The sequence below is a fragment of the Eublepharis macularius genome, chromosome 7 (assembly GCF_028583425.1).
Source record: "Eublepharis macularius isolate TG4126 chromosome 7, MPM_Emac_v1.0, whole genome shotgun sequence".
In the NCBI taxonomy this organism is placed as follows: domain Eukaryota; kingdom Metazoa; phylum Chordata; class Lepidosauria; order Squamata; family Eublepharidae; genus Eublepharis; species Eublepharis macularius.
In genome coordinates, this window is record NC_072796.1 from 87076632 (window position 1) to 87104503 (window position 27872).

Here is a 27872-nt window from a genome sequence, read left to right on the forward strand (position 1 = left end):
GTATGTAATTTGTCTTGGATCTCAGAAAGGTGAACTATAAACAGTAATAATAGTAACATATCTTAAAGAAATCCTTACCATTTGCTAATAGTGTGCTAGCAATGTTCTACCACGTAAGATCGTTACTGCAAAATATCATACTCAAAAATATACTTGCAATATTCCCCCTGTCCCTTTTAACCATGTTTTAGGGATATGCTTAAAGAACTGGCTTGTATTAAACTCAGACAGATTGTTCACAATTTATTTCACAGTAACAGAAGGATTTACAATTGAACTACAAGAAAGCCATTTCAATAACAGACTTGCTACCATAAACTATAAGGTAACATCTTGATTTTTATATTAACTATGTGTATTTCTACACCTGAGGATAAAGGAAAGCCAAATTAAAGATGTTTATAAAATACCCCAGCCTACACATATGGCTTTGTCAACATCCTATTACAATACATTCTTAAAACTATATTCATTTTATTTTCAGTAGCACCTATTTATAAAAAGATGCATTTTATAGTTTAATGAAGTACAACACACTTCATTGAGGCAAACAAATCTAAAATGCAAGTTAGAGTACTGTACTCCTTCTGCAATTCACTGCATTGACATTATACAATACTGAAGAAAAAGCTAAAGGTTACATCCTCTCAGGGATAAAACTCCCCGGAACACCAGTAGTTTTGCCTATGCAGCTATAGCATTTGGGCTATGATAGAACTGTCTTACCAATTTGGCAGTTAACCACCCAAATAAAGTTAATACTGGATATCATATTTTGATTTTTCAACATCTTTGAAATTTTAGGCAAAATATTAGAAGACATCAACATCTGTTGTGGGGGAAACTACTACTGTTTTAGTAGTTTCATATTCATGTTGATAAAAGCCATAACTTTCTGTAAAGCACATCATCTATTTGCATGACTGATTTAAGAATCGCTAGTGATCTAGTAAGTGAATATTCCCAAAATACTTTTAGTACACCAACCAGTCAATAAAGCAAGGTTTGGAAGGCTTTCACATATTCCCCCATGACTGAATAAGTAATATCAATTGCCTTCTTCCACTGGAAACCAATACTTACATAGAATAGTCATTCACCACTAAACGGTACAAGCACTGAGGAAAGTCACATTGGTTCCATATTCAAGTGTATGCCAACTCTTGCAGATATCCAAACACTGAAATACTGGAAAAGGCTTTGATTACAAAAACAGTTACCCCATCCCATGTGATACTTAGGAAGGCAGCATGTTGACTAGTAGATCAAACCTGTGACTGCTTCATTGTGGGTGCATGCAGCAATTTAAAAAATTATATTTAGGAGATCAGAAACTTGAGAACAGGAACCAATTGCTTCTGCTGATGTATCAAAGTGGCCTCAAGTTGGGAGACTACATAAACTCTAGCAAAATTCAAGGAATGTGATTCACAAAGCAGGGCAAAAGTAGGCAGAAGTGCCATTTTTCAGGCAGGATTAAGTTCTGGGAAGCACCTCAGCACCAAGTGTTACTAATTAAAGATTTGATATGATTGATTGTATGTCTTAAGCAAAGGGAAATTAAAACATATGTATCAACAAAACAGGCAATAGAAAACCCCCATAAACAATAACTGCAACATCAGTAAGGTAATTAGATATGTAACAGCAATGAAATGCTAAGGCAATTGCAAAACAGGACCCTGGTGCTGGCCTAGGAAGCAGGATGTTCTCCCTCTGCCACACACATATCCAAAATCCATACAGCCAAATCTGCAATACTGTTTTCAGTATCTTATTACCAGAAGAATTTTGAAGCACACTTTATATAAGTTACTAAGGGAAGGGGTAACACAGAAAGCATCTTCTGAATTATTTGCATATATTAAGGTGGCATATATTTTGGCAAGTTACAAGAGAGAATATTTCTTTGTCAGACATTTGCTAATAGTTGTTGTTTGGGACTAAGGGTGAGCAAAATACGAAAGGTTTTAAGCAAATTGCTTGTTCACTGCTAGTTCATAAAATACATTTTCAGTAAGTCAAATATCAGCTAAAAATTTTACAAGGATTTTTGAGGACTGAAGTGTTACAACACGGTAAATACTCAGATGGGCTTAGATCCTTTGGTAAATCTCTTTTTATCTCTACTGATGGAAAGCATTCCATCAACAGAACAAGGCTTCCATGACTCCCCCTTCCATTGAGACCCCAAATGATCCTGTGCTTCTGGTAACAGCATGAGGAGGGTGATGGAGGTCTGCGGGGGCGGGGGGGGGACAATAAAAGTTCTCCCACCATCTTGTTAGAGGAAATTTTCTCCAGGATCCAACTCATCATAAAGACTTTCAACATACTGAATCCCCACCCCCACCCCGATTTATCACAAGAAATACTGTAATTCATCTTAAGGGCAGTTGCATTCTTCTCTCCAGATATTAGATACTGCTAGGCTCACAGTAGAGATAAGTAAAGACAGGAAGTCTTCTGTTGCACATGCAATAATATTGATTAAATTTAACCCTCATTAAGAATAATTCTACTACTGCATGCTTATTGGTTTTACATACTGCATGTATGATATATGAATGTCAATTTAACAAGCAGTAATAAAATAGGTGTTGAACATACCAAATTGTTCTCACCTGAACCATTCATTAAAACCAGAGGTCTTCCACATTATGAAGGGACAATTTTAAATTTGGAGCAATCAAGCATGGAAAAGTATACTTAATTATATTCCATTTCCCTTGCCTTATATCTACACCATGGCAAATGAAGTCTGGAAAGAGCATCATTCCTCATAAAGTTATGCTATCTAGTCATTACTGTTGGTACATTTAATAGATTTAACACTGTAGGCACAGAAATGCTTCAGGACTGGCTGCATGAAAAGTAACAATCTAGTACAGATGATGCTGGTGCATTTAAAGAGAAGGCCTCTCAAGAAGCTTCATTCAGTCAACTGAAGGTAGATGCTTATCAATAAACTGCTTCGCATCCATCATTTCCTATTCAAAAATAAAAAACAATGAATAGTGAAGTTGCAGGAGTAAGTACTAGAAAACAGAGTATGTAGTTTGGCAATTTGCATGGCAATGTAATTTTTAATTTGGAGAACTTTATCCATTTAACTACCCCCTCCCAAGTCTACAAAAATCAAGAAGTTTTTCACACAGCCTATGCTCACAAATGCAGACCTCCTCCAGTGGTTTGGGGGGGCAGTTTTAAATTTCTAAAAGGCATGCAAGTAGTCTTGTGGGATTAGCAAGAGGAGGAACTTCCCCTTCAGTAGCCAGAATGTTTTTGTCTGGCTAACAAGAGCTGATCTTCATCCTAAGGGTATGAGGCCATATGCTTTTTAAGAGTTCCCCTCCCACCCTTGCTTTTTTTTTTTTGTTCAAGACAGGAAAACAGAAGCTTAGTAAACTAAAGCCCCATAAGCTGGGGGAGGATGAGGCCTGCTCCAACAGAGGTGACCTTTCTTCTATGCTAAGCTTGAACACACACACACATGGGAGAAGAACAGTAGCCAACACCAAGATTTTCCCCATTCTGCCGGGGAGAAACATATTGATGTTACTTGGTCAATCACCTGACTTCTTTGCTCGGCCTGCAAGTTGACTTCTTAAGTTGGCTGTCCTGTTTACACAGAAAAAACAGGTCTAGACAAAATGGTCCATTCTAGCAAGGGCCAAAGCCACTCACTGATTATTGCCAAAGTTCTCCTCCAGATGCTATGGAATGCCTCTGGTTGATGCCCCAGTGACAGCTCTTCACTTTAAGCCAGTTATTCTATCAGAATTGGATGGTTTCCTTGTTATAAAAGGATAGCGTTGACTCTGACAAAGACCTTTGCTTAGAACATCTATGGCCAAAACATGGTATCCTAGAGCAATCTCCAGGCTAACAATCTATCCTCAGGAGATAAGGTCCAAAGGCATGGAGATCTCATTATCAGTTAACTCTTGCAGATTTCTTCTTAAAAATGATCCAGTGTTCAGCTAGACCCATGGCCTCAAATGTAACAGCACCAGGGTTCTCAGGCCTACATGGCTTTCAAAGACTCAAAATGCTTTGGTGGGCGTCCAGTTTTTAAACTGGTGAGCAACAAGAGCATCAGCTGAGAAACAGGACAAAAGAAAGATAGAAATGTACACTATGCAGGATACCTTTTTATTGCAAAGGCATTTTGACCATGAAATTTGTGTCAAGAGAGGAGTTAAATGACAATATCTTTTGTCCACTGACCAGCGTCCCAACTACTCAGTTGAAGGAAAAGAAAGGAGAAACGTATCGTGGAGAATTCATATCAGAATCTTTGCCCTTTTCAACCTACTTTCCACTGGTTTCTGCGTATACATACAGCATGCCACCCAATATATTATACTGATTGCACCACAAAAACATACCTCCACAATAATACCCAAGAACATTCAGATGTTCTGCTACTTAAGTAAGAAAATTACATTCAGGGTAGTTGCAAAATCATTACCTCAATACATGAGCTATGCATCATGCCTGCATAAGTCTTGAAAGTTACATTGGCAGGATTTATCATGGTCTTTAGCCTCTCAGAAGTAAGAGATCCAAACATCAGTGGAACCAAAGGATCACAGTCACCATGGCACTGGAGAATGGGAATATCTTTGTTGACACAATTAATGGAGCCCTAACAAAAAGTTACAAAATGTTAGTATATTATAGAAGTGAAGCAAGATTGTGCATGTAATTAGAATGGCAAGTATATTTTGCAATAAAAAAATCAAGGAAATATCCATAAGTTTCAGCATATTTACTGCACTAGTAGTCAACTCCAGAAAAAGTAGCACATTTTACATCAAAGATTCATAGGAGCACTGTGTAAAGTATGGTTAACACTGATAGTGGATTAATGAACATATGTGGCCAGGTACAAAATGAATTGCCAAAGTTACACATAAAAAAAAAAGATTTTAACTTCAAAACTGGTTAACAAGGAACAATATGTCAGTTCCTTAATTATCCTGATAGAGTCTGCCCTCTTAATAATTTTTATCATTTCATTCACTTTACTTCCAAGGACCTCAGGACAACATAAAAGTCCGCCTTCATTTTATTCTCACAATAACTATGAGGTATGCTAAACTGAAAGAGGGAGAGAGTCTGCCCAAGATCACCTAGACAGCTTGGCAGCTGAGTGAGGATTCAACCCCAATTTCCCCATCCAAGTCCAAAATCCTACTGACTATGTCATAATGGCTCTCTTCAAAGCTTAGTAGGAATATTTATTTAAACTATATATATTTCACATTTCTAACCAAAAAAAAAAAGTCTTGAGGAAGCAATAGAGTAGGAGAGAGTCTAGAATCAAGGAAGTAACCTTTTTCTGTATTTATGAACACACTAGAATTTGATGATCTTTCTAAAATCTTTACTTGTGCATTTCATTAACAGTAGAAGTCTATGATTTAAATGGAAAACTATTCCAGCTGATCTACTCTACATGTCTAGCCACACCTCACTGCACTGAATCTCTGGATGACACAAACAAGGCAAGAGTTTAAGAAATATTGATGTTACATTTTAGAAGGCTTTCATCCAAGAAGTCCTTAAAAGACTTTACAAAAACAAATTAAAACCTTAAAACAAACAATGTGGTCCACAATACCCTTATATGCTGAAACAAGGACTCCCTAATTACACTTAATTGACTTTTATGATGCTGTGTGAAAGATCCTAAAGACAAACTCAAATGCTATTTTAATAGATAATTCTTGCTTAGAGTAACTCATGAATTCATGAAATGCTGCTTATCTGTTTCTACACTCACCCTTTAAAATGGTGAATGGCATGGATAAAGGAACCAATGGGAGGTTCTTTAAATCACTATAAAGTGTCCTTCAGCTACCAAGTTTTTTGATCACTGATGCATACTAAATATTTTAGTAACATGAAAACAATATTTAAGTGTAACTTTGAGGTTTACGAAAGGTTCAGTGCCAAGCACACTACCTGTGGAAATGTGGTCCGCAGTGGAAGCCAGCAGCTGAGTGCTAAGACGCCTGCTAGTTTCTGTTGCGTTGTGAGAGCTGTGTACAGTGCTAGAGCACCTCCCTAGTGAAAACAAAACATACACCAAAGTGTTAAACATTTACTCATTCAAACTGCTGTTATTTCCATTAAGCTTCTTTAGAAACTTCAAACACTTATACAAATACAACATTTCATACATTGTTCTCTTTAAATTAATTGTTTGCAAAAGCAAAGCAGCATTTTTTTTACCTATCTCTTCAAGGGTAAACCTTATTTGGGTCACTGTTAAACCTTTCTTACTTTGTAATCAGTGAAGCCCCATGTGTTGACTAACACAGCTGGTACCCTCTGGCCCTTCTGCCATAAGATCCTGCTCATTCCCTTCCACATGGTATACCTTTTGAGGCTACCACATTAATAGCACAACCATATTTACAGTGCAATCTTAAAATTACACCCTTCTAAACCCACTGAAATGAATGGGCTTAGACTGGAGTAACTTTGCTCAGGATTGCACTGTTAGTATTGTAAATGCTAACATGCCATGCTGTTGGGAGAATAGAAAGGAATGAAAAGTCAATTTTAGTTTGAATACCAAGATGCCTGTGAAGCTATTCTATTGCAAAACTTAATAATATGAACCCTCCATTATTTTATTTATGTTACATTCAAGGAGGCTTAAAGCCTCCTTAATGTAGGAAGTCTCAGTTGACAGAGTTTACTGTGTATAAACTTGATGCGTATAATCATTTCTTTAAACATCTCCCTTGATGACAACTTGAAACTCAAGACAATGCTTCATCCCCATGTCAAACAATGACTAGCTGTGAACCTATTGATGGTTCTATGTACTTGTACCAAGTACAAATATTGAAAGTGTAAAGAACTCCTCTCCATAGATTTTGCAACTCCCTTATTAGAGAGCTTTACCAAAGTCAGACATTTCCAATAAATTATAGAACTTTCATTTTGAATAACACTGAACTACCAGCACCAAGTACATACTGGGCTTATTTTTAGAATATTTTCTTGGTTTTAAAATAGTTGCTCATGCTGAACCTTGAGGAAAATATAAGATACAGATTTAAATAGGTGTGGGACAGAAAATGTCACTGAACACTTGCCTTTTGAAATGGATGGATTAAGTTACTACTTCCAAATAGGAGGGCTTCAACAGAAATAGAACTAAATAGAAGTAAGGAGTTATTTTTACCTGAGAAAATCCTCCCAGGATTATTCGGTGTGAGGGAATTCCATTTTTTACCTCTTGCTCTACAAGTGATTTCACTGCAAAGGAAGCCTAGTGATTAATGATAAAATAGTAGTGTCCCAGTGACCTGAAGAAAGAACGCACTCAGCTAAAAAGGTAGGAATGAACCACTAGATTCTTCCTCCCAGCTCACTGCCTTAAGTTTGAGAGAGACAGCAGCTGATGAGTCATTTAATACTACTGTTATCCCAATGCTTTGGGGGATTTTTTACCTACCTCTCATGTTCGCTCTTGCCCCCAATACTGCCTGTCCAGCCTGCCCTCCACCCAAAACATCTTTCCCCTTCTTCAGCCACTACCTGAACCTAAATACTCATAATACACACACATGCCCAGTCATCCCTGGTGCTTAAAGTAATGTTAAATTTCTAGACCAGAATCTCATTCCAAAATCCTAGAACTCCTCCATTTTTTCTAAGAATCTCCACCACAGGTTCCAGTTTTTTTAAAAAATGTTGGAACCTGAATTACAAATCAAGGATCTTTCTGAAAGAGGGATCTTGGAGTAATACACAAGTATTACAAGTACAGTTAAGATGGGTAAAATGCATTATAGAGATCTAAACATTGTATGTCAGAAAATACAGTATGTCTGAAATTTAAAGGAAAGTAGAGAAAGGAAAAAACTGTACTGTGAACTGGTGAAATTAGAACAGAGGCAGCATAGGGAACTTTGAGTAACGATGACAAGTAGCAGTGCTCCAGCTACAATGCTGCACACTGACACTGTGCTAAAACTCGTACCATTCAGAGTACTGCCATTTGGCTCTGGAAGCAGAATAGGGAAGTGCACAGTTAGCCTTAGTATAGGACTATTAGAGATTCAAATGTCTGTAAAAATCACAATCCCCTATTATACAAGTATATTATCATTATTTAGAGACATTTGGTTTTCCAAATAGTGATTCAGGTCATTTCACTCAAACAACAGGCATATGCAAATTCAGATCATTAAGCAATATTGATCAAAGTCCATCCTTCATAGAGATCAGATCAGTATATCTTCTATAGAAAATTCTAAATATATAGAACAGAGTCAGTTTTTCAACACTTCTTTGTTCTATAACATTAATCACATTTAGTAGGACACACATGAAACTGCCTTATACTGAATGAGGCCCTTGGTCCACCAAGGTCAATACTGTCTACTCAGACTGGCAGCAGTGCTCCAGAGTCTTCACAAGAAGTCTTTCAGATCACCTACTGTCTGATCTTTTAACTGGTAACAGAAACTGGAGAGTCCTGACAGAAGGCATGATCTACAGTGCCTTCCTGGCCAGCTATATGGTTGCATTAAATTGCATTGGACTGAGTTATTCTGTTTATGGATTCATGTATTTAGCTATATAGCTGTGGTTATGGACTATTTGTTATACCAGCACTGAGCACTTTGGGGTCTTGTCACAAAGACTGTATGGATTAATATAACTTTGCATTGTGAATGGATTTTGAATATTGTACGAATTGCATGTAATCTGGCGTATTATAATTGTATTGAATAATTGTATTGAATATATGAGTGTTCACTTTTGAAGTGGGTGTCGTTGGCTGGTCCTGAATTCTTTCGTTAACCTGATCTTTTAACTGGACATGCTAGGGACTGAACCTGGGATTTTCTGCATGCCAAGGAGAGGCTTTACCATAGAGTCATAGCATGTCCCCAGATTAATGCAAGTCATAGTTAACTTTACAGAATTCAAAAACTGCAATTCCAAATAAAGATGAACACTGGAGAATTCTCAAAAATTATCTACACTTCTCTCCATTATTTAAATGCAAGAAAGTTACTGAACATACCATTTTCTGCTGCTTGTTTGATACCAGCTTCATCTTCCTGTGCATCTGGAGAGAGTCCAATAATATCGAACCTTAAGAAAAACAATTAAGCTATATTACCCAAGTGTCTACATGCCAGCACCATTCAGCCTAGATATTAAATAAGGCATACAGGTGCAGTCCTGTACCAATGAGAGACTGAGAATAGTCTATGAAATGCATATCTTTAACAATCTTGGTAGTTGGCTCTTGGTAGTTGGTGATTCGATCCTTAGGCAGGTAGACAGCTGGGTGGCAAACCCGCGTACTGACCGTATGGTGACTTGCCTGCCTGGTGTGAAGGTAGCGGACATCACGCGGCTTCTAGATAGGTTGGTAGACAGTGCTGGGGAGGAGCCAGTGGTCATGGTACATGTTGGTACCAACGATGTGGGGAAGCAAGCGTGAGGTCCTGGAGGAAAAATTTAGGCTGCTAGGCAGGAAACTCAAGGCCAGGACCTCCTAGTTAGCCTTCTCAGAAGAGCTACCTGTTCCATGCACAGGGCCAGAGAGACAGGCTCAGATTGGGAGTCTCAATGTGTGGATGAAACAATAGTGTGGGGAGGAAGGGTTCAAGTTTGTGAGGCACCGGGATGCTTTTTGGAACAAGCAGGAGCTGTACAAAAGAGAAGCCCCGAGAAGGAACAAGGCTGCTGGTGCTTAAAATCAAAAAGTGGCAAAGCAGTTTTTAAACTGAATCTTAGGGGAATGCCGACAGGAGATGAAATGTCTTTGGTTCAGGATGGTTCATCTCAAAGAGATGAAGGGTTAGCTGTTACTTTTCTACAGGGAAATGGATTAGAGTTGTCCACTGAGACGGTGACAAACAATATGGACTGCCTGACAAGGTCTCGAGGCAGCAGGAGGAAGGCTGCAGGCCAAACGTGCCTGGGAAATTATAGATGTTTATATACGAATGCTAGAAGTGCCCGAGGTAAAATCGGGGAGTTGGAATGCTTAGTGTTGGGAGAAAACATAGACATTGTGGGCATTACAGAAACTTCGTGGGATGAGGGAAACCAGTGGGATATGGCAATTCCTGGATATAAATTATATTGTAAGGATAGGAAGGGAAGGGTTGGAGGTGGGGTGGCTTTGTATGTCAGAGAAGGTATACAGTCCAGTAAGACTGAGAAGGTAAGAGAATTAGATTCGCTTCTGGAAATGCTATGGATTAAAATAATGGGCGCAAAAGGAAACTTAACTCTAGGAGTTTGTTATCGGCCACCAGATCAAAAGATAGAGGATGATTATAACATGATGAAAGAAATAAGGATAGCGGCTAGACAAAATAATTGTGTAGTAATAGGTGATTTCAATTACTAACACACTGATTGGGTCAATGTGTGTTCAAATCGGGAGAAAGAGACTGAGTTTCTAGACACTCTCAATGACTGTGCTATGGAGCAGATGGTTGCAGAACCTACCAGGGGAGAGCTGATCCTGGACTTGGTCCTAAGTAATGCCCAAGATCTGGTGAGAGATGTAAAAGTGGTTGCACCGCTTGGGAACAGTGACCAAAATGTTATTGAATTCCACATTTGCATAAATAAGGAGTTGCCCAAAAAGACCAACACAACCATTTTTAACTTTAATAGGGGTAACTTCTCTGAGATGAGGGGGCATGTGAAGAAGAAACTGAAAGGAAAGGTCAAAAGGGTCAAAACCCTTGGGGAAGCTTGGAGACTATTTAAAACTACAATCCTAGAAGCTCAGATAAAATATATACCACAGGTTGGGAAAGGCACAAATAGGTATTTAAAAAGGCCTGCATGGTTAACAAACAAAGGAAGCTATAAAAGGTAAGAAAGTTTCCTTTAAAAGGAGGAAAGCTAGTCGGAGTGAGGTATATAAAAGGGAACAGGCTGTGGCAAAGAAAATGCAAGTCTGTGATCAGGCAGGCAAAAAGGGACTATGAGGAACACATTGCAAAAAACATAAAGACCAACAATAAAATATATTAGAATATATATATAAGAAATATATTAGAAGCAAGAAACCTGCCAGGGAGGCAGTGGGGCCCCTGGATGATCAAGGGGTAAAAGGATTACTGAAGGATGATAGGGAAATGGCCGAGAAGCTAAATGCATTTTTTGCCTCGTGTCTTCACTGTAGAAGATGAGAGGTGTTTGTCCACTCCAGAACTGCTGATTTTGGAAGGAGTATTGAAATACCTGAGTCAGATTGAGGTGACGAGAGAGGAGGTCCTACGACTGGTAGACAACTAACTAATCACCGGCCTGGATGGCATACATCCAAGAGTTATGAAAGAACTCAAATGTGAACTTGTGGATCTCCTGACAAAGATATGTAACCTTTCATTAACATCTGCCTCCATTCCTGAGGACTGGAAGATAGCTAATGTCACCCCCATCTTTAAAAAGGGTTCCAGAGGAGATCTGGGAAATTACAGGCCAGTCAGTCTAACGTCAGTACCAGGTAAGATGGTGAAAACCATTATTAAAGAAAGAATTAGTAGGCACATTGATGAACAAAAGCTATAGAGGAAGACTCAGCATGGGTTCTGTAAGGGAAGATCTTGTCTCACAAACCTGTTAGAGTTCTTTGAGGGAGTGAACAAACATGTGGACAAGGGGGAACCAATAGATGTTGTCTACATGGACTTCCAGAAAGCTTTTGATAAAGTTCCTCATCAAAGGATGCTAAGTAAGCTCAATAGTCATGGGGTAAAAGGACAAGTCCTCTCATGGATCAAAAAGTGGCTAATGAATAGGAAACAGAGTGAGTATAAATGGGCAATATTCACAGTGGAGGGTGGTAAGCAGTGGGGTACCGCAGGGCTCAGTATTGGGTCTGGTGCTTTTTAACCTGTTCATTAATGATTTGGAGTTGGGAGTAAGCTGTGAAGTGGCTAAGTTTGCGGATGACACTAAATTGTTCAGGGTGGTGAGAACCAGGGTGGATTGTGAGGCACTCCAAAGGGATCTGTCGAGGCTGGGCGAGTGGGCATCAAAGTGGCAAATGAGGTTCAACATGGCCAAGTGCAAAGTAATGCACATTGGGGCCAACCCCCCCAAATATAAATACATAATGATGGGGTCCAAACTGGCGGAGACTGACCAAGAGAGAGATCTTGGAGTCATGGTGGATAACTCACTGAAAATGTCGATACAGTGTGTGACGGCAATTAAAAAGGCCAATGTTATGCTGGGGATTATTAGGAAGGGAATTGAAAACAAATCAGCTAGTATCATAATGCCCCTGTATAAATCAATGGTACAACCTCATTTGGAATACTGTGTACAATTCTGGTCACCACACCTCAAAAAAGATATAGCACTGGAAAAAGTGCAGAAAAGGGCAACTAGAATGATTAAAGGGATGGAACACTTCTCCTATGATGAAAGGGTAAAGCGCTTGGGGCTCTTTAGCTTGGAGAAACGATGACTGAGGGGTGACATGATAGAGACAAGATTATGCATGGGATAAAGAAGGTAGAGAAAGACGTATTTTTCTCCCTTTCTCACAATACAAGAACTCATGGGCACTCAATGAAATTGTTGAGCAGTCGGGTCAGAATGGATAAAAGGAAGTACTTCTTCACACAAAGGGTGATTAACACATGGAATTCACTGCCTCAGGAGGTGGTGGCAGCTTTAAGCATAGACAGCTTCAAGAGGGGATTGGATAAACATATGGAGCAGAGGTCCATCAGTGGTTATTAGCCACAAGGTATAGATGGAACTCTCTGTCTAGGGCAGTGATGCTCTGTATACTTGGTGTTTGGGGGAGGCAATCAGTGGGAGGGCTTCTAGTGTCCCTTCTCCACTGGCAGACCTCCTGAGGACACCTGGTTTTTGGACACTGTGTGACACAGAGTGTTGGACTGGATGGGCCATTGGCCTGATCCAACATGGCTTCTCTTATGTTCTTATGTTCCCACTTCTCATAAAATAAGTAAAGTTTTTCCTAGCATAAAGAGTAAGTGATGGGGAAACCATTACCAGCTTAATTTATTCATGTTAATAGTTTAAAAAGAATGAGAATACTCCCAGCAAAAGTTGACAAGCCTAGAAGGGAAGTGATCTTTGGAAGACAAAGGACCATAGGTCAACAAAATGAGGAACAACATTGGCAAAACCCAAACCTCAGGATTGTCTTCTCTTTAAGAGATGCAAGAGATGCTGAACAGTAAAATCAACTACAGAAGATAGAATTCAAAGCAAAACCTATTTATTTAAACATTTATACCATCTTTCCTTTTTTGGCTGAAGGCAGATAAAAAAATCAAGTTTAAAACAATGTATCATAAGTGCCTATATAACCACTCCTGCTCTATTGTCTGCAGCTACACCCCATCAAAAGCTCTTGCAAATAAAACTACCTCAAAGCACCTGCTAAACATTTCCAGAGACAGTGTCCCCCAAAACACAGATGGTTCCTTATGGTGGAAGTTCTGACTGAAAAAAGGACACAGGCTGTGGTGAATGCTAGGAGAGTCACCTTAAGCAGGGGATCAACTCTTAGATGGCAGACTGAAAACTCCACATGGCACATATAGGAAGAAATAATTCTTTAGATATATGGGTCCTACCTATACTGTGAAGGGCTTTAAAGGTCAATGTCAGCTGAACTGAACTCTGAAACAAACTGCCAGCCAATGTAGCTGCCTTAAAACAAGTAACACGTGCTCCCAAAGGCCCTAACAATAACCACTCTGTCATATTCTGACATTTCTGATACTTGCAGTATCTTCCAGGGCAAGTTCAGCATAGAACTCATTACTGTAAACCAACTGTAAGGTTAACAAAAGCATGGATTAAGATGCTCAGGTCTGCTGAGTCTAAGAAGGGAGAGAGTTAGTAAACTAATGCAGCTTCTTAAAAAAAGAAAGAAAAGAAAACCACTCTTGGCCACTCCACCAATTTGCTTTTTAGACTGGGTCCATGGGCACCTCTAGTTTTTCAATCTGTTTAGCAAACGGCAACTCCACTCCATCCATCGAGTGGATTCAGTCTCTCCAAAGCATCAGACTTCCCCAACCAGCATTACTCCTGCCTTGAGTCAGCTTAGCCACTTGACCTGTCTGGAGTCAGCTTAGCCACTTGACCATGGCCTCAAAGCAATGGTTTAGAGGAAACAGTCACATTTGGAGGCTTATATAATGAAATATAAAGCCGGGTGTTATCTGAATATTGGCATCCATCGCCAAAGTTCCAGGTGATCTTATTCAACTGAGGAGCATGCTGACAGAATGGAACTCAGCCATTCTAAGGATAAATCCCAGCCCATTGATTCTGCTCCTCTACTTTGTGCCCAGTTAGACAGGAAAGACCAAAACTACAGAAGACCTGCTTCTCCTATATCAGCTCCAAATTCCAAGTGATGAATAAGGATGGGGTGGTCAACTGTATCAAAGACCTCAATAAATCTAACAGTATAAACATGATGGCTGTCACTTGTCCAGCTTTAAATGATCATCCAAATCAGTCTTGCTTCCAAACCCAAGCCTGAATGCAGACTGAAATGCGTCAAGGGCAGCTGTGTAGCCCAGGACACCCTGAAACAGTTCTGTCACCACATGCTCTATCACCTTCTCCCCAAGGCAGAGGCCGGCCTACAATCTTTCTCTTTATGTCCTACAGTTCACGGAAAGAAAATTTTTGTATTAAGCGCTATAAGAAATTAAGTCACGTTAGCAGGTTAGTAGGAGTTCCAATATCTATAGTATACATATATTTCTACATTTTTGCCAAGCACGTTCACTTTTTTTCTTCCCTATCTCTGCCACCACTCCCTTCAATATAAAATGTTTGTCAGGAGATTTCACCCTCATTCTTTCTGTGAACATGACAGTGTTGCAAATTACTGATTATAAAATCCCATTTATTTCAGACTCTATTCATGTAGACTTAAAAACATAAGAGTACAGAAAAACCACATTATCGTTTTCTCAGACTACCAACATAGACTAGAATATGCATGTAGATGAGACCCTAAGCCTTACGTTTTAATAGTATCTTAGAATAGTGCCATTCTAAGCAGAGTTCTAAGCCAACTGACTTCAAATGGTCTTAGAAGGTTGTGTCTGGTTAGGATGGCACTAAAACAACATTTCAAAATGACTATCAATGCCAGTAAATAAGCAAGGGAATAAAAGCATATGCACAAAGCCCACAGCTAGTGAACATGAATAGAGCATACTATAAGTAAATTTGGATCCAAAATCCAGTTCAGCTGTAGTCACACTTGTTTTTTAATATCTTTCGCAGAGCTGTAAAAAAAGGTCAAAGCTATTTCCTGCTTGGGACAGGCTAGAATGTAAGGCTAACTACACAATCCTAAATAGAGTAATACCATGTAAGTCCACTGAAGTTAATGGATTTAGAAGGATATAACTCTGCTTAGAATTGCACTGGAACAGTGCTTCATAAAGTTATTACTTACCAAGATGGCATGGTCATGTTCATGTTTAGTGAAACTGGCATAACTGGCCTGGAAATTTGGGGGAGAAAAAACAGCTTTTTAAAAAGAGAGTATGACAGAATATTTGAAATTATTTTGCTAAGTGCCAGGTTAGTTTTAAAAACCAGTATAAACAATAAATGAAATGGGATTAGTATCATCACTGACTCTATATTAGACCACAATTCTTGTATCAGAAACACCTCCTTTGAAAAGGAAGTGAGACAATATAAACGATTCCCTTCTTCCTAATGCCCAATAATTTGTATGTGTTTTAATCTGTCCAAAAAACTGCCCCTCCCAACAGCTTTCTAAATTAGGCATGGACAATAGCAGGTACTAGGTTACCGTTACAACCTGAAGTTTGTTCATGGCACCTAGAACTGGGAGGCCCTCATCTTTATACAGTTTAAAAGGAGGAGGGAAAGGGGAAGTCAGCCCTTAAAATGAATGCCCTGCAAAACTTCGAGCTAATTTGTTGCTAGGATACAAGCTCTGGTTCAAACACAGCTCAATGCCTTCTTGCTCTCCTAGCCTCACAGTAACAGTACCGCCACCACACCATAGAAGGAGGAAGACTTTTGCCTTTGTTGGGAACTTGTGTTCTCTCTGGTGCAGCTGGAGGAAAGCTAAAGGCAGGCAGACAGCTGTGCTTGGTGGAGTGGACAGACTTTCCCCCTAAAAGGTGGGAGAGGAGACAGAGAAACCAGCCTGGAGAGGAAGCAACAGTTTTTCAATCTACAAGCTAACTTTCAATGGTGCTGAAATCATCCACAACACAAATAATAGAGTAGATTGTTAGTAGTTTTATATTCAGTACTAACTATGCAGAATTATGAACTAGATTTACTGAATCACTGAAGGGAGGAAGGCTCCTATTGAAAATCTATTCACCATCACTCCCAATTCCATGCACAAGATGAAGAGTAATTCTTGGGTATTTTTCCTTTACTTCTGTTCCAATTACATAGCAGTCTGGTGATAGCAGTTGGCCTTCCCTACAACATTAGCTTAAAAAAAAGAAGCTTGAGTTTGCAAAAGCTTATTCTGCAATATATGCATTTTAGATACCACAGTATTATTTTTTTGTTGACAAAACTCAACATGGCTATCTCACTGGAACCCATTAGTTTAGGCCCAGTGCATCATGCTTTACAGAGCACAGGAAGGCAAGGCCCTACCCCAAGAAGATTACTAAAATTTGAGATGAGGAGGATGACAAAGAGAGGGGAGAGAAGATGAAGGTGGAGCAAAACTGGGGAAGAATGGGGAACTAAGAGGTGTGAAAGGTTTCAAAAGGGTTTTTTTTCTGGGCTATGCCTCTTCAGGAAAACACCCTCACATGCATAACATATTGGGCCGACTGCAGTAAAGGACATTTTTCTCCAGGCTAGTTGGTAACCTTATTCATAACTTACAGGCAACCTTAAACTTGCTTAATACGACAAAGGAAATGTTGTATTTGATATGGATGTGTCTGGACTCCCTAACTTTTGGGCTGGCTTTTCTAGGTCCAAAGAAAATTTATCAAGACCTGTTTAAACCAATGCAATCTGAACCTCGTGTACTGCTCCATCTGTGTTCATTAAATGGAGTACCATTTGCTTTCTTACTTTACTTCCATAGTGCGATAAGACATACAACAAGCCTGTTCTTCCTCTGTACCATAAATGGGACAAAGTACTTCTAGCCAAGACTTGGATTTTTCTCTTTTCTTCTGTTCCTCAAATATTTTGCCTGACTTTGATTGCCTCAGGAGGATGAAAGTATGACAACTGTTAACTTAATATTTATCATGAAGATTCTGTGTTTGGGACCGCATCTTTCTCCCTTTATTAAAATAACACCCCCTAAATTGTAGTTCTCCCAATTTCTAGTCCTCCTGGCACCCTAAACCAAAACTTGGAAATCGGGTCCAAAATCTCAAACCATATATACCTATAAGATGCATATTCAAAGAAATTTATAAAAGGTATTCAATACATAAAGTCATAAACTGAGTAAATTACTATATTTTTCACTTGTGCTTAAAATCATGTTTCTTTGACCTATACAATGATTCAAGCACAAGTGCTTTAGGCTGCAACCCAGCTCAGTTCACTATTCACTGTAGCTCTCCTAACACACTGTTCCCTATAACCCAAATGATTTTTTTCTCCAAGTTTAAGGATTTCCATAGGATAAAATGAAATTATGTTACCTAGGTTCCCTGCTCAGTTGATTTTAGAATTACCCATGGATCAGAAAAGGCTTAGAGTGTGTTTTTATGTTTGGGGCCTGTGGCCTCAAAACCAAGGAATAAAGCTGTCCCACTTTAAAAAAAAATATGTATACCTCATGAATAGTTTTTGCAGAACCACATAAATTGACGGATGTCACCTCCCTAGATCTACTTGGGACTCTATCCCTTGATCCACAAAGCATTCCCTCCAGGTCCCCCCAGTTAAACAAAAGCATTTATTTCAAGAGCTGGCTAACTGGTGTCCTCACCGCTCAGAAACTAACTGCTGCAGATACTAAGCAGAAGGAATGGTTGGGCTCTGCCTTCTATCTTCTTACTATATAATTGAGTAAGCATGTTTCAGACAACTCACTTTATAACCTGGTGCACCACCAGAGGGCGCTGCCACAGCCCAGGTGACTCACCATATTGCTCCAGAAAACATGCCATGGTGGGAAGCCCAGGCAGGGAACAGGAGCAGAGCAGATGGCAATGCTTTCTATGCGCCTTAACCCGGATGGTATTAGGTGCGGAGCAGGTGTCAATGCCAATCCTGGTATTAGGATTGGAACAGGTGGCAATGTTCACCACCACCTTAACCCAGCTGGTATTAGGAGCAGGTGGCAATGCCCACCCCCTTCAGGCAGCTGGTATTAGGAGTGGAGCAGGTGGCAATGCCCGCCTCCCCGCCTTAACCCAGCTGGCATTAGGAGCAGAGCAGGTGGCAATGCCCACTCTTCCTTCAGCCAGCTGGTATTAGGATTGGAACAGGTGGCAATGTCCACCACCACCTTAACCCAGCTGATATTAGGAGCGGAGCAGGTGCCAATGCCCCCCCTTCATGCAGCTGAGATCATGAGCAGAGTAGGTAGATATGTCCACTCTCCACCTTAACCCACCCAGTATTAGGAGCGGAGCAGGTGGCAATGCCCATCTCCTGCCTTAACACAGCTGGTAATAGGAGCAGAGCAGGTGGCAATGCCCACCCCCACCTTAACCCAGCTGGTATTAGGAGTGGAGCAGGTAGCAATGCCCACCCCCCTTCAGCCAGCTGGTGTTAGGAGTGATGCAGGTGGCAATTCCTGCCCCCTCCTTAACCCAGCTGGTCTTAGGAGTGGAGAAGGTGGCAATGCCCATCCCCATCTTAACACAGTAGATATTAGGAGTGTAACAGATGGCAATGCCCACCCCTACCTTAACTAAGGTGGTATTAGGAGTGGAGAAGGTGGCAATGCCCGCCCCCCTTCAGTGAGCTGGAATCAGGAGCAGAGCAGGTGGCAATGTCCACCCCAGGTCTTAATCCAGCTGGTATTAGGAGCGGAGGAGATGGCAATGCCCACACTCACCTTAACCCAGCTGGTATTAGGAGTGGAGCAGGTGGCAATGTCTTCCCCCCTTAAGCCAGCTGGGATCAGGAGTGGAGCAGGTGGCAATGCATACACACCCACCTTAACTCAACTGGTATTAGGAGCGCAGCAGGTGGCAATGCCCACTGCCCACCTTAACCCAGCTGGTATTAGAAGCGAAGCAGGTGGCAATGCCCACCCCCTCCTTATCACAACTAGCATTAGGAGTGGAGCAAGTGGCAATGCCCACCCCTGATGTAATCCAGCTGGTATTACGAGCAGAGCAGGTGGTAATGCCCACCCCCTTCACCCAACTGGGATCAGGAGCAGAGCAGGTGGCTATGTCCACTCTCTGCCTTAATCCAGCTGGTATTAAGAGGTAAGCAGGTGGTAATGCACATCCCCCTTCACCCAGCTGGGATCAGGAGCAGAGCAGATGGCAATGAATGCCCCCTTCACCCAGCTGGGATCAGGAGTGGAGCAGGTGCCAATGCCTGCCCAGTGCCTTCACCTGGGTGGTTCAGGCACAGAGCAGGAATTAATTCCCTTCTCCCAGCCGGGACACGAAATGGAGCAGGTGGAAATGCCCGCCCCCTTCAACCTACTGGAATAAGGCACTGAGCAGGCGGCAATGCCCACCCTATCTTCACCCTGTCGGAATCAGGAGCCAAGCAGGCAGCAATCTCTGCCCCCCTTCAACCTGCAGAAGCAGAGAAGGTGGCAATGCCCGCACCCCCTTCACCCAGTTAGGATCAGGAGCAGAGCACATAGCAAAGCCTACCACCTGCCTTCACCTGTCGAGATCAGACGAGGCACAGAAGGTAGTGCTCGCTCCTCCCTTCACCCAGCAAGGAACAGGTGGCAATGCCCACCCCCCCCTTCACCCAGCTGGGATCAGGCTTGGAGCAGGTAGCAATGCCTGCCCCCCTTCATCTAGCTGTAATTAGGTGCAGAGCAGAAGGCAATGCCCATTTTCCCTTCACCCGGCTGGAATCAGGAGTGGAGCAGGTGGCAATGCCTGCCACCCTTTACCTGGCCTGTATCAGATGTGCAGCATGTAGCAAAGCCCACTACCCCTTCATGTTGCTGAGATCAGGTGTGGAGCGGGTGGCAATGCCCACCCCACTCCTTCACCTGCCGGGATCAGTGATGGAGGAGGAGGGAGTGCCTGCCTGCCCGCACAACGGGCTTTGTTTCTAGTGCTAATATAAAGCAGTACATTGGTAAATGGGAACTAAAGAGATGCTTCTAGCTGTATTGCAGACTAAATGCATTCAAGCATAAAGCTACCAGGTGCCTGTGCCTCATCCTGGGTTCAGATAGCATAACACTGCTCTTTTCATAATCCAGCCAAGACCCATGTCTCAGAGTTCTTGTAGAATACTGAAGTACAGACTACTGTGGTGTATTTTCTGTTGCCCAAATAGGTTTCTGTAGCTCTAAGTGAATGCGTACTCTAATGGTTACTTGGCACACTTTGAGAAATGGCATTTTGTGGTAAATCTACATCAGCCTGGAAGTTCTCTGAACTTCCCTGAAATGATAGACATACTTAACTATAGATGTTAACACTTAACTTTAGAGCCAAGATTCTGCAACGCACAGAATTCCATGTTTACATTAAAAAATCCAACATCTTCTTAGCAAAACTCTATCTAGTCTTGGATAGAGTGATTTGGGTTTGCTGGAGATTTCAAAATCAGAAAACCATCTGATGCCTTAAACAGAGCATGAGCTGATTTAACCTGCTTATCTTGTATTTAGTAAACAAAATTTTAAAGTACCTCATGTTAATCTTAGGTTCCTCTACAGACAAACACTTGACTAGGAAAGAACTATAGTTTAAATTAAAGCTATCAAATAGGTTTTCAATGTGATATTCAAATAAATCCAAAGCTTTATGTAGATTGTTTTTACTGGAATAATACTTGTTAACATTTAAACACAATATAGCGCTTACATCACCTACACTGCTAATTTTTTTTTAAAAAATCACTGAAAACTGTTGACATTAATTTTAGCACACCCAAAGAACTGTACATGATGCTCTGTAGGCATGTTTACTATTTCAATATAATGTAACTCTTTTCACAGAGGCCAGTGGGGCACCTCGTCATTTGCATCATGTACAAGTTCCATATCAGATTGGTGATTATATCCTTTCCACATGTGATGAGAGAACATTAGCCCTGGTTTTGACTTGACCCACAGAGCCAATCAGGTGAATATACAGATTTTTTAAAAAATGGATTTATTTGTTGTTTTATCCTTCCATCTCCTGGGTTAACCAATTAATAAAATATTCAAATACTGCCTCACACAATTCTTGGATAATCAATTGAAAAATATTACAACTTTGAAACTGCCAAGCTTGCCTAATACTGTATTAGCAATGGCCATTCATTGTTATTAATTTTATGTAACTTTAAAAATGGACCACTTTGGAAAAAATGAAAGATTAACCAAAAAGATTAACATACTTACGCATGTGGACAAATATACTTTATGTGCTGGCTTCTGACACCTGCAAATGCTTCTGCCCACCCATGCCTATTGGAACACACAGAACAAAGTTTTTATTACAATTTTTTACAACTCTACCAATCACTAAAAGAAAGTTTTTAATGTTCAATGCTTTCACAAAAATCCAAGGGCAGCACAAACAGAGTAGGACCATTAGTAATCTCAAAGATAGTTTAAAGGAGCTGGATAATTAGATTCAACAAATCTGTTACTAATCCTACTGTCAAACAGTAGATTGCTCCAAAGATCTAAGATAAATGTTTTAGTAAAAGAGCAGAATAATGGTCTTAGAATGAATACTTTTGTATCCTGTGCCAATTACTACATTTTCAGTTGGTTAGATAGCGTGCCATGACATGGAGGGAGGGGACAGTATTTTTTGTCTCCTCCCTCCCACTTTGCTTTCCATTATGTTTTGGGAGGATCTTTGATCCCGTAAAAATGTAAGTCTGGTAGCTCAGTAAGATTCAGCAAGGTACAGAGGGAAGATAAAAGTTCTCTTCGAGCTTTACTTGTGGCTACATGGCTTCATGTAACAAGTTTTCAATCACAAATACTGTATTTTCCTTTTGTCTGTCAAGTTAAAAAAGATAAGTATGAAATGAGAATCAGAGTTAGTGCTGGCTGACAGGATGGAAACAAACACTGCGAAAGTAAAACGGCCTTCTTGGTCATAACACTAAAATTAGGGATTCTCCCTAGAGATGTTCATCACCCTTTTATTATTGTCTTCTACCAGCGGGTAATTTTTTACCTTCTAATGTTCCTTCACTGACACGTCCTCTTGTTTACGTATGCTGTTTTATTTTTATATATTTATATATGTGTTTTTAGCTTTGTTCTAATGTTTATTGTTCAGTAAATTGGATGGAAAGAAAGCTTTAAAATGGTTTAAATACATAACAAAGTAATGAATGCACAGAAGTTCACACAGAAGCTCTGTATCATTTGATATGATAACTGGCAGACAGCTGCACTGAAGGAAAGTACCAGGGTGGATTTGATTTAAATCAAACTGATTTAAATCACGATTTAAATCACTAGTCATTAAGGCTTGATTTAAATCATAGTTTTCTACATAAAGACTAATTCTTGCTGGTATAACTTTAATATGCAAGTAGATGCCTGCCTTACCGATAGGTAAAGGAACTTCATTAAAGTATTCCCAAACTGGGTCTCTTTTACGGCCTGCTGCCATTATAGGTTTTTTCCTCCAAGGAAAGAATGTGATAAACCTCAGGTCATACACACAAAAGATCCAAAGACTTGTGCAGTATTGTGCTCAAAAAGTTTCACTTTCATTTTGTACTGCTTGCCCCTCCTTCCTCACACTTAGTTTCTTCTTGTGCAGATCTATTCCACTCCAAACAATCAGAAAAGATTGTTTCTATTCACTGAACTTCTTGAAACTTAGCACTGGAGGGGTTGATTCTGTCTTCATAGGTTCGTAGAACAATAGGATTAAGGTCTTTTTCTCAACTCTGTTCATGTTATAACATTTTTGCTGTGAAGAAGAGGCATGTGATCTCTGCTGAGCTGACACAAATTCAGTTTTGAGAACTGCAAAACCAAGCATCTGTGATAATATCTTGTAGGTAGAGAAACTGCCCAATAATCTTACAAAAACCTCTGGAAGAGCATGACATTGTGAATGGATTAATGGAATTTATTTACCAAAAAAATTAAACATATACAGCCTTATTCTACATAATTAAAAACTAATCTTTATTTCATGATGAAATAACCTTTGGATGGTAATATATTTTCCTCAAAAAGCATTTTATTTAAAAAAAATCTGATTTAAATCCAAAAAATCTGATTTAAATCCAAAAAATCCGATTTTTTTTATTTTTTTTAAAAAATAATTGATTTTTATCCACCCTGGAAAGTACATATCATACCTTCACATATCAAGGTAATGAAAGCTAGCAAAAGTAACAGAAACTACCCTTACACTAATCAGAACCACATGTGAACATTTATGAGAAAATGTCTTGCTGAACAACCCCCATCCATTCTAAATCAACTGAGTCTTAAAGCCTCATGATGCAATGAATGGAGTAAGGTATGATAAGAATGTGACAAACACACAGCTGCTTAAGGAGTGAAGTAGATTAATTCACCTTCTCCCCTATGAAACTGCCTTGTGCCAGCTTGGTCCCTTGATACTATTTGTGGATGCTATATAGCCATCTAAGGTTCAAAACTGTAAGCTGACATGGAGCTGCTAAGAAGTCAGGCCGCAGGAAAGAAAAATCTGGGAAGAGGGAGAAGGGAGATGAAAAGCTCAAGTAAAGAGGAGCTATAGTTTAATAGCCACAAAATGCCCTGGATGTAGAAGATTCCAAAATATTCTCTGACGTATGCAATAAAAAGTTTCTTAAATAGAAGGTTGGGAAAACCTACACAACTCTCACTGAACCATTGCCAGTCAGAGTATAGGGATATATGGACAATTGTTCTGACTTGATATAAGGATATTTTTTTGGCCTTCTATCTGAATGTAACAGAAATTATTTAGCACAAGCAATATTTTGATTTTGGTAACTGAAACTATACCAAACCAGTTATAAAAATAACCTCTCCTTACAGAAATTATTAGAAAGCTTGGGTGTAAAGATTTTAAGAATATCTTCATATCTTTTTTAAAAAATAGTTACACAGGCTGCTGGTACACACGTACTTTTAATGCAAATTAAGCCAAACTGTCAATACTGATTCCTTCTTATAGCCAACCCCATAAGTTAACTTAAAAGTCTACAGGATGAACTAAGAATACTTGACATGAAAAAATATACAGCACTGCTGAGCTCCAAACAAAACTAGATCCCTGCAGTTTTTTCTCATAATTCATCAACAGCAAGATGCATCTCAAGGGCTGATATCATGTATTAAAATGTGTTTCTTACCCTGTATCTCCTAATCCATGGAGAAATATGACCTAAAAGTCAACAGTAGATTAATTAGAATGTTTCTTTTAAAAATTATACTAATGACTGCACTAACATCACAAACTCATGGAGGGTAACCAAATAGGTTGGAACAAAAGAAAAATAATTTAAGAATAGATTAAAAACACTGGTGTATAATTAAATTCATCAACTAAAAATACATGTTAGATTTAAAAATATCCACGATACGGTTCAACATATAAGTACTAAAACCTTGTATGCATACATAGTAAAATCCCTCATATATATGTATATTAGTAAATCTCCATATGTACAGAACCAAAAACCAGACATGTTTCTGCCCAAGGGCATTCCTCAGTGGTATATAAATCTCATAAACAGCACTCCATCAATATAATCAATCTAAAATGAATGGCCCAGCACAAAATAGACACTGAGAAGTAATACAAAACAGTGTGGAGTGAATTCATTGAAATATTCCCATAGAGTAGCCTGAAATGCAATAAAGGCAGTGCATCCAGATAGGAGTTAATCCTTGTCCATAAATCTCTTATACAAAGATTCAAGATGTTGTCTTGCCTTCCATTTTCATTTTCCTTATCACAAACTCTCTCCACATGTAAACATAAAACAACATAGCTAAACTAAAGATCCATGTCTACAAAAGGAAACTCTTGCAATCAAATGTAAAGATCCCAGTCCAAGCTGAAGGGTTCTCTCACAAGTATAACAACTCAACCATAGCTCTACTACTACATCAAAAGTCAGACAATTCTTTGCATTACTGTACTACACTGGAGAACTTACAGCTTCTTCACATGTATTTGGGAAGAGTATAGAAGGTTGACTGACAATTATATTCTTTACAAGCCTGTTAACAGTCCTTTTAAAAAGGATTCCATGAATCACATTTTAACACGCTAATAATTTCTTGCATAATATTAGTTTCTGGTTACATCCATTTATACTCTGAAGGTTTTTATAGGGTTATTATTGATTGATTGTTTTTTATTTATTAATACTGTCCGTTCATTTAGCCACACTGGAATATTCAACACTTCTAAAGTTTTCCCTTTTTTCTCTTTAGTTTCCTTTATTTTTACTTTCACCAAATGTAGCCAGGATGTAAACACCATTCAAAACTATTTCTGAATCACAACTGCTCTGAGCATTATCTGCAAGCACTGTGTAGATTACGCTCAATTACCACATTGTATCACCTCCTGTAAAAAATAAGCACCAGCAGTGTTGTTGCGTGTCCATGACAGAAGAGTAGCTAAGACGACAACCCTATGCACCCTTACCTGGAAGCAAATTGCATTAAACTACAACTTGTTTCCAAGGAAACATGCAAAGGATTGTGCTTCACATCTTAAAAATAAGACTACATTAGATAGATGGGGTGGGGGCAACTAATGCAGCAAACTAGCACATAAACAGAGGAAATGTCAAGCAACCTTCATATTACAGCAACCGTGCAGGGTTGGGAACAAGCAGGAAACTTCCTAGTAGGCAACAAAGCCAAGAAATTAAATGGGGCATATATATGGGGAAAATGGTTTTATTACTATTAACGCCACTGCTTAAATGACGAGTACAGTCTTCCAGGGCCTACAGCGATACCAATCTATTAAGTAATTTGCATTGCTTAAATCGATACAGAAAATGATTATGAAATACTGATGATTAATAGAACTATATTCATAGCATTTATTCAACATTAAGGCACTTTCATTAACTCTAATTAAATCTCACTGAGCATAACAGAGCCAAATAAGCATGCTTAGGACTATGTAAACCAATGAATTCCTGATTCAGTTTATTTGGGACATTCCTGCATGGTAACTGACACTAAAATAACTCTTAGCTGTTCACTCCTTTAGTTATTTTGATACAAGTGCTCATGTTCAGACACTTATGAAGGAAGAAGCTAAGGTGACAGTTTGTTGCAACAAGCTCTGTTTATATAAAAATATATATGAACATTTTCTGGTTTCTCAGGTCTTTTCCAATCATTTCTTTAACACTGGTGACATTGTTATGGTGAACACAAAGAATTTGGCACCAAGACAGTCAAAGTATTTGGCACACACAAAAAAGTTTTTTTGGTCTTTTCTATAATAATCTGCAGAGAGGAAACGACCATACACATGCACATACTGTAATAAAAAAGCCAGTGAAACTAATAAAAATCTACAATAGCCGAGGAATCCATTCGTTCCCGCTTCTTCAACATTTTACCCTACAGTGGATTAGATCCGAATCTCGCTTGGAAGGGTAGTTTTTGCCGAGTCCCCAGCTTATACTCTCCCCACAAGTCCCGTGCCTTTCCGTGACCCTGAGCACTGCGTCCCGAGGGGCACAGAGAGGTGAGGCGGCGGTGGAAGGGTGGGGGAGGAGGTCTTAAAGCGATTTTACTTGAAACAACCAAAGAGCAAGCCACTGCTGACACGACCAAAGAGCAAGCAAACGCTGCCCTCGCCACTAACCCAACTGTGTCCATGTTCTCGTTCACGTGTACTTTCAAGCCGCGTGGCGTCTGGAGAAGCAAAGACTGCCCGGTTTTTGACAAAATACATTTTGGCACCAGACGGACCCTCTCCTCCCAAACCGCTTCTAGCCTATCCGAGGCGTTAGCCATTCCTCTGGCTAGGAGGCCAAACGTGAGGTACCGGGAGCCCAGCCTCCACTCTGCCGGCACTGTGGAAAGAGGATGGCAACGAGGCCGAGACACTCAGCGCGTTCCTTCGTGCGCCTTCGCCCCTATAAAGCGCTTGCCGAGTTTAGCGCTGTGCGAAAATAATGCAGCAGAGACCGAAAGAGGGGCTGAGTGAAAAGGCGGGATTCTGCCGGGGGGGGCATCACCGCCCACGAGGGGCGACCGAAGATGCCGCGCCAGGGCGCCCCGGCCAGGCCGTCCAGTCACATCGAGGCAGCGGCGGCAGGAGACGCGCGCTTCCCTCCCCCGGCCAGCCTCCCAGAGCGAGGCTCGTCTCCCCGCCGCCCCACCTCGGCCAGCTTTCCTTTCTCCTCCTCCGACGGACGAGAGCCCTGGGGTGTTCGCCGAGCCTCCACTTACCGCGGCGGTGGCCTTCTTGGCGGCCGGGACGATGGCGGGCAGCGGCGCGGACATGTTATTACCGCACATACACTGGACTCTCCGCGGCGGCCAGTAAGAAAGTGGCGGGGGAGGGAGGAGAAACGAGCGCAGCGGGGAACGGATTGGAGGAACGGTAAGAAGGGGGGGGGGAAGCGGGGAGGCCGCAGCTGAGACTGCCCCGCCCTACGCGACCTGCGCAAACTCAACCCAAGAAGGCCCGTTAAAAGTGGCGCTGGAGGCTGACGAGAGGGCGAGCGCATCCCGT

General features: G+C 40.4%; 1 protein-coding gene across 2 annotated transcripts; it reads right to left on the bottom strand.

Moving 5' to 3' along the window:
• Nucleotides 1–230: 230 nt before the first annotated feature.
• LYPLA1 (lysophospholipase 1) lies at nt 231–27732 on the bottom strand. Of its 2 annotated transcripts, XM_054984633.1 has the most exons (9): nt 27587–27732; nt 24505–24536; nt 21557–21622; nt 15488–15535; nt 9062–9132; nt 7208–7281; nt 5974–6075; nt 4475–4651; nt 231–2990 (listed from the first exon to the last, which is right to left on the bottom strand). In XM_054984633.1, exons 1-9 carry the CDS (start codon nt 27653–27655, stop codon nt 2937–2939), a joined length of 693 nt encoding a protein of 230 aa, XP_054840608.1. In that variant the 5' UTR covers nt 27656–27732; the 3' UTR covers nt 231–2936. The 2 variants fall into 2 exon arrangements, with proteins under 2 accessions (XP_054840608.1, XP_054840609.1); XM_054984634.1 differs by lacking the exons at nt 24505–24536; nt 27587–27732 and having other exon boundaries at nt 21553–21622.
• Nucleotides 27733–27872: the final 140 nt, after the last annotated feature.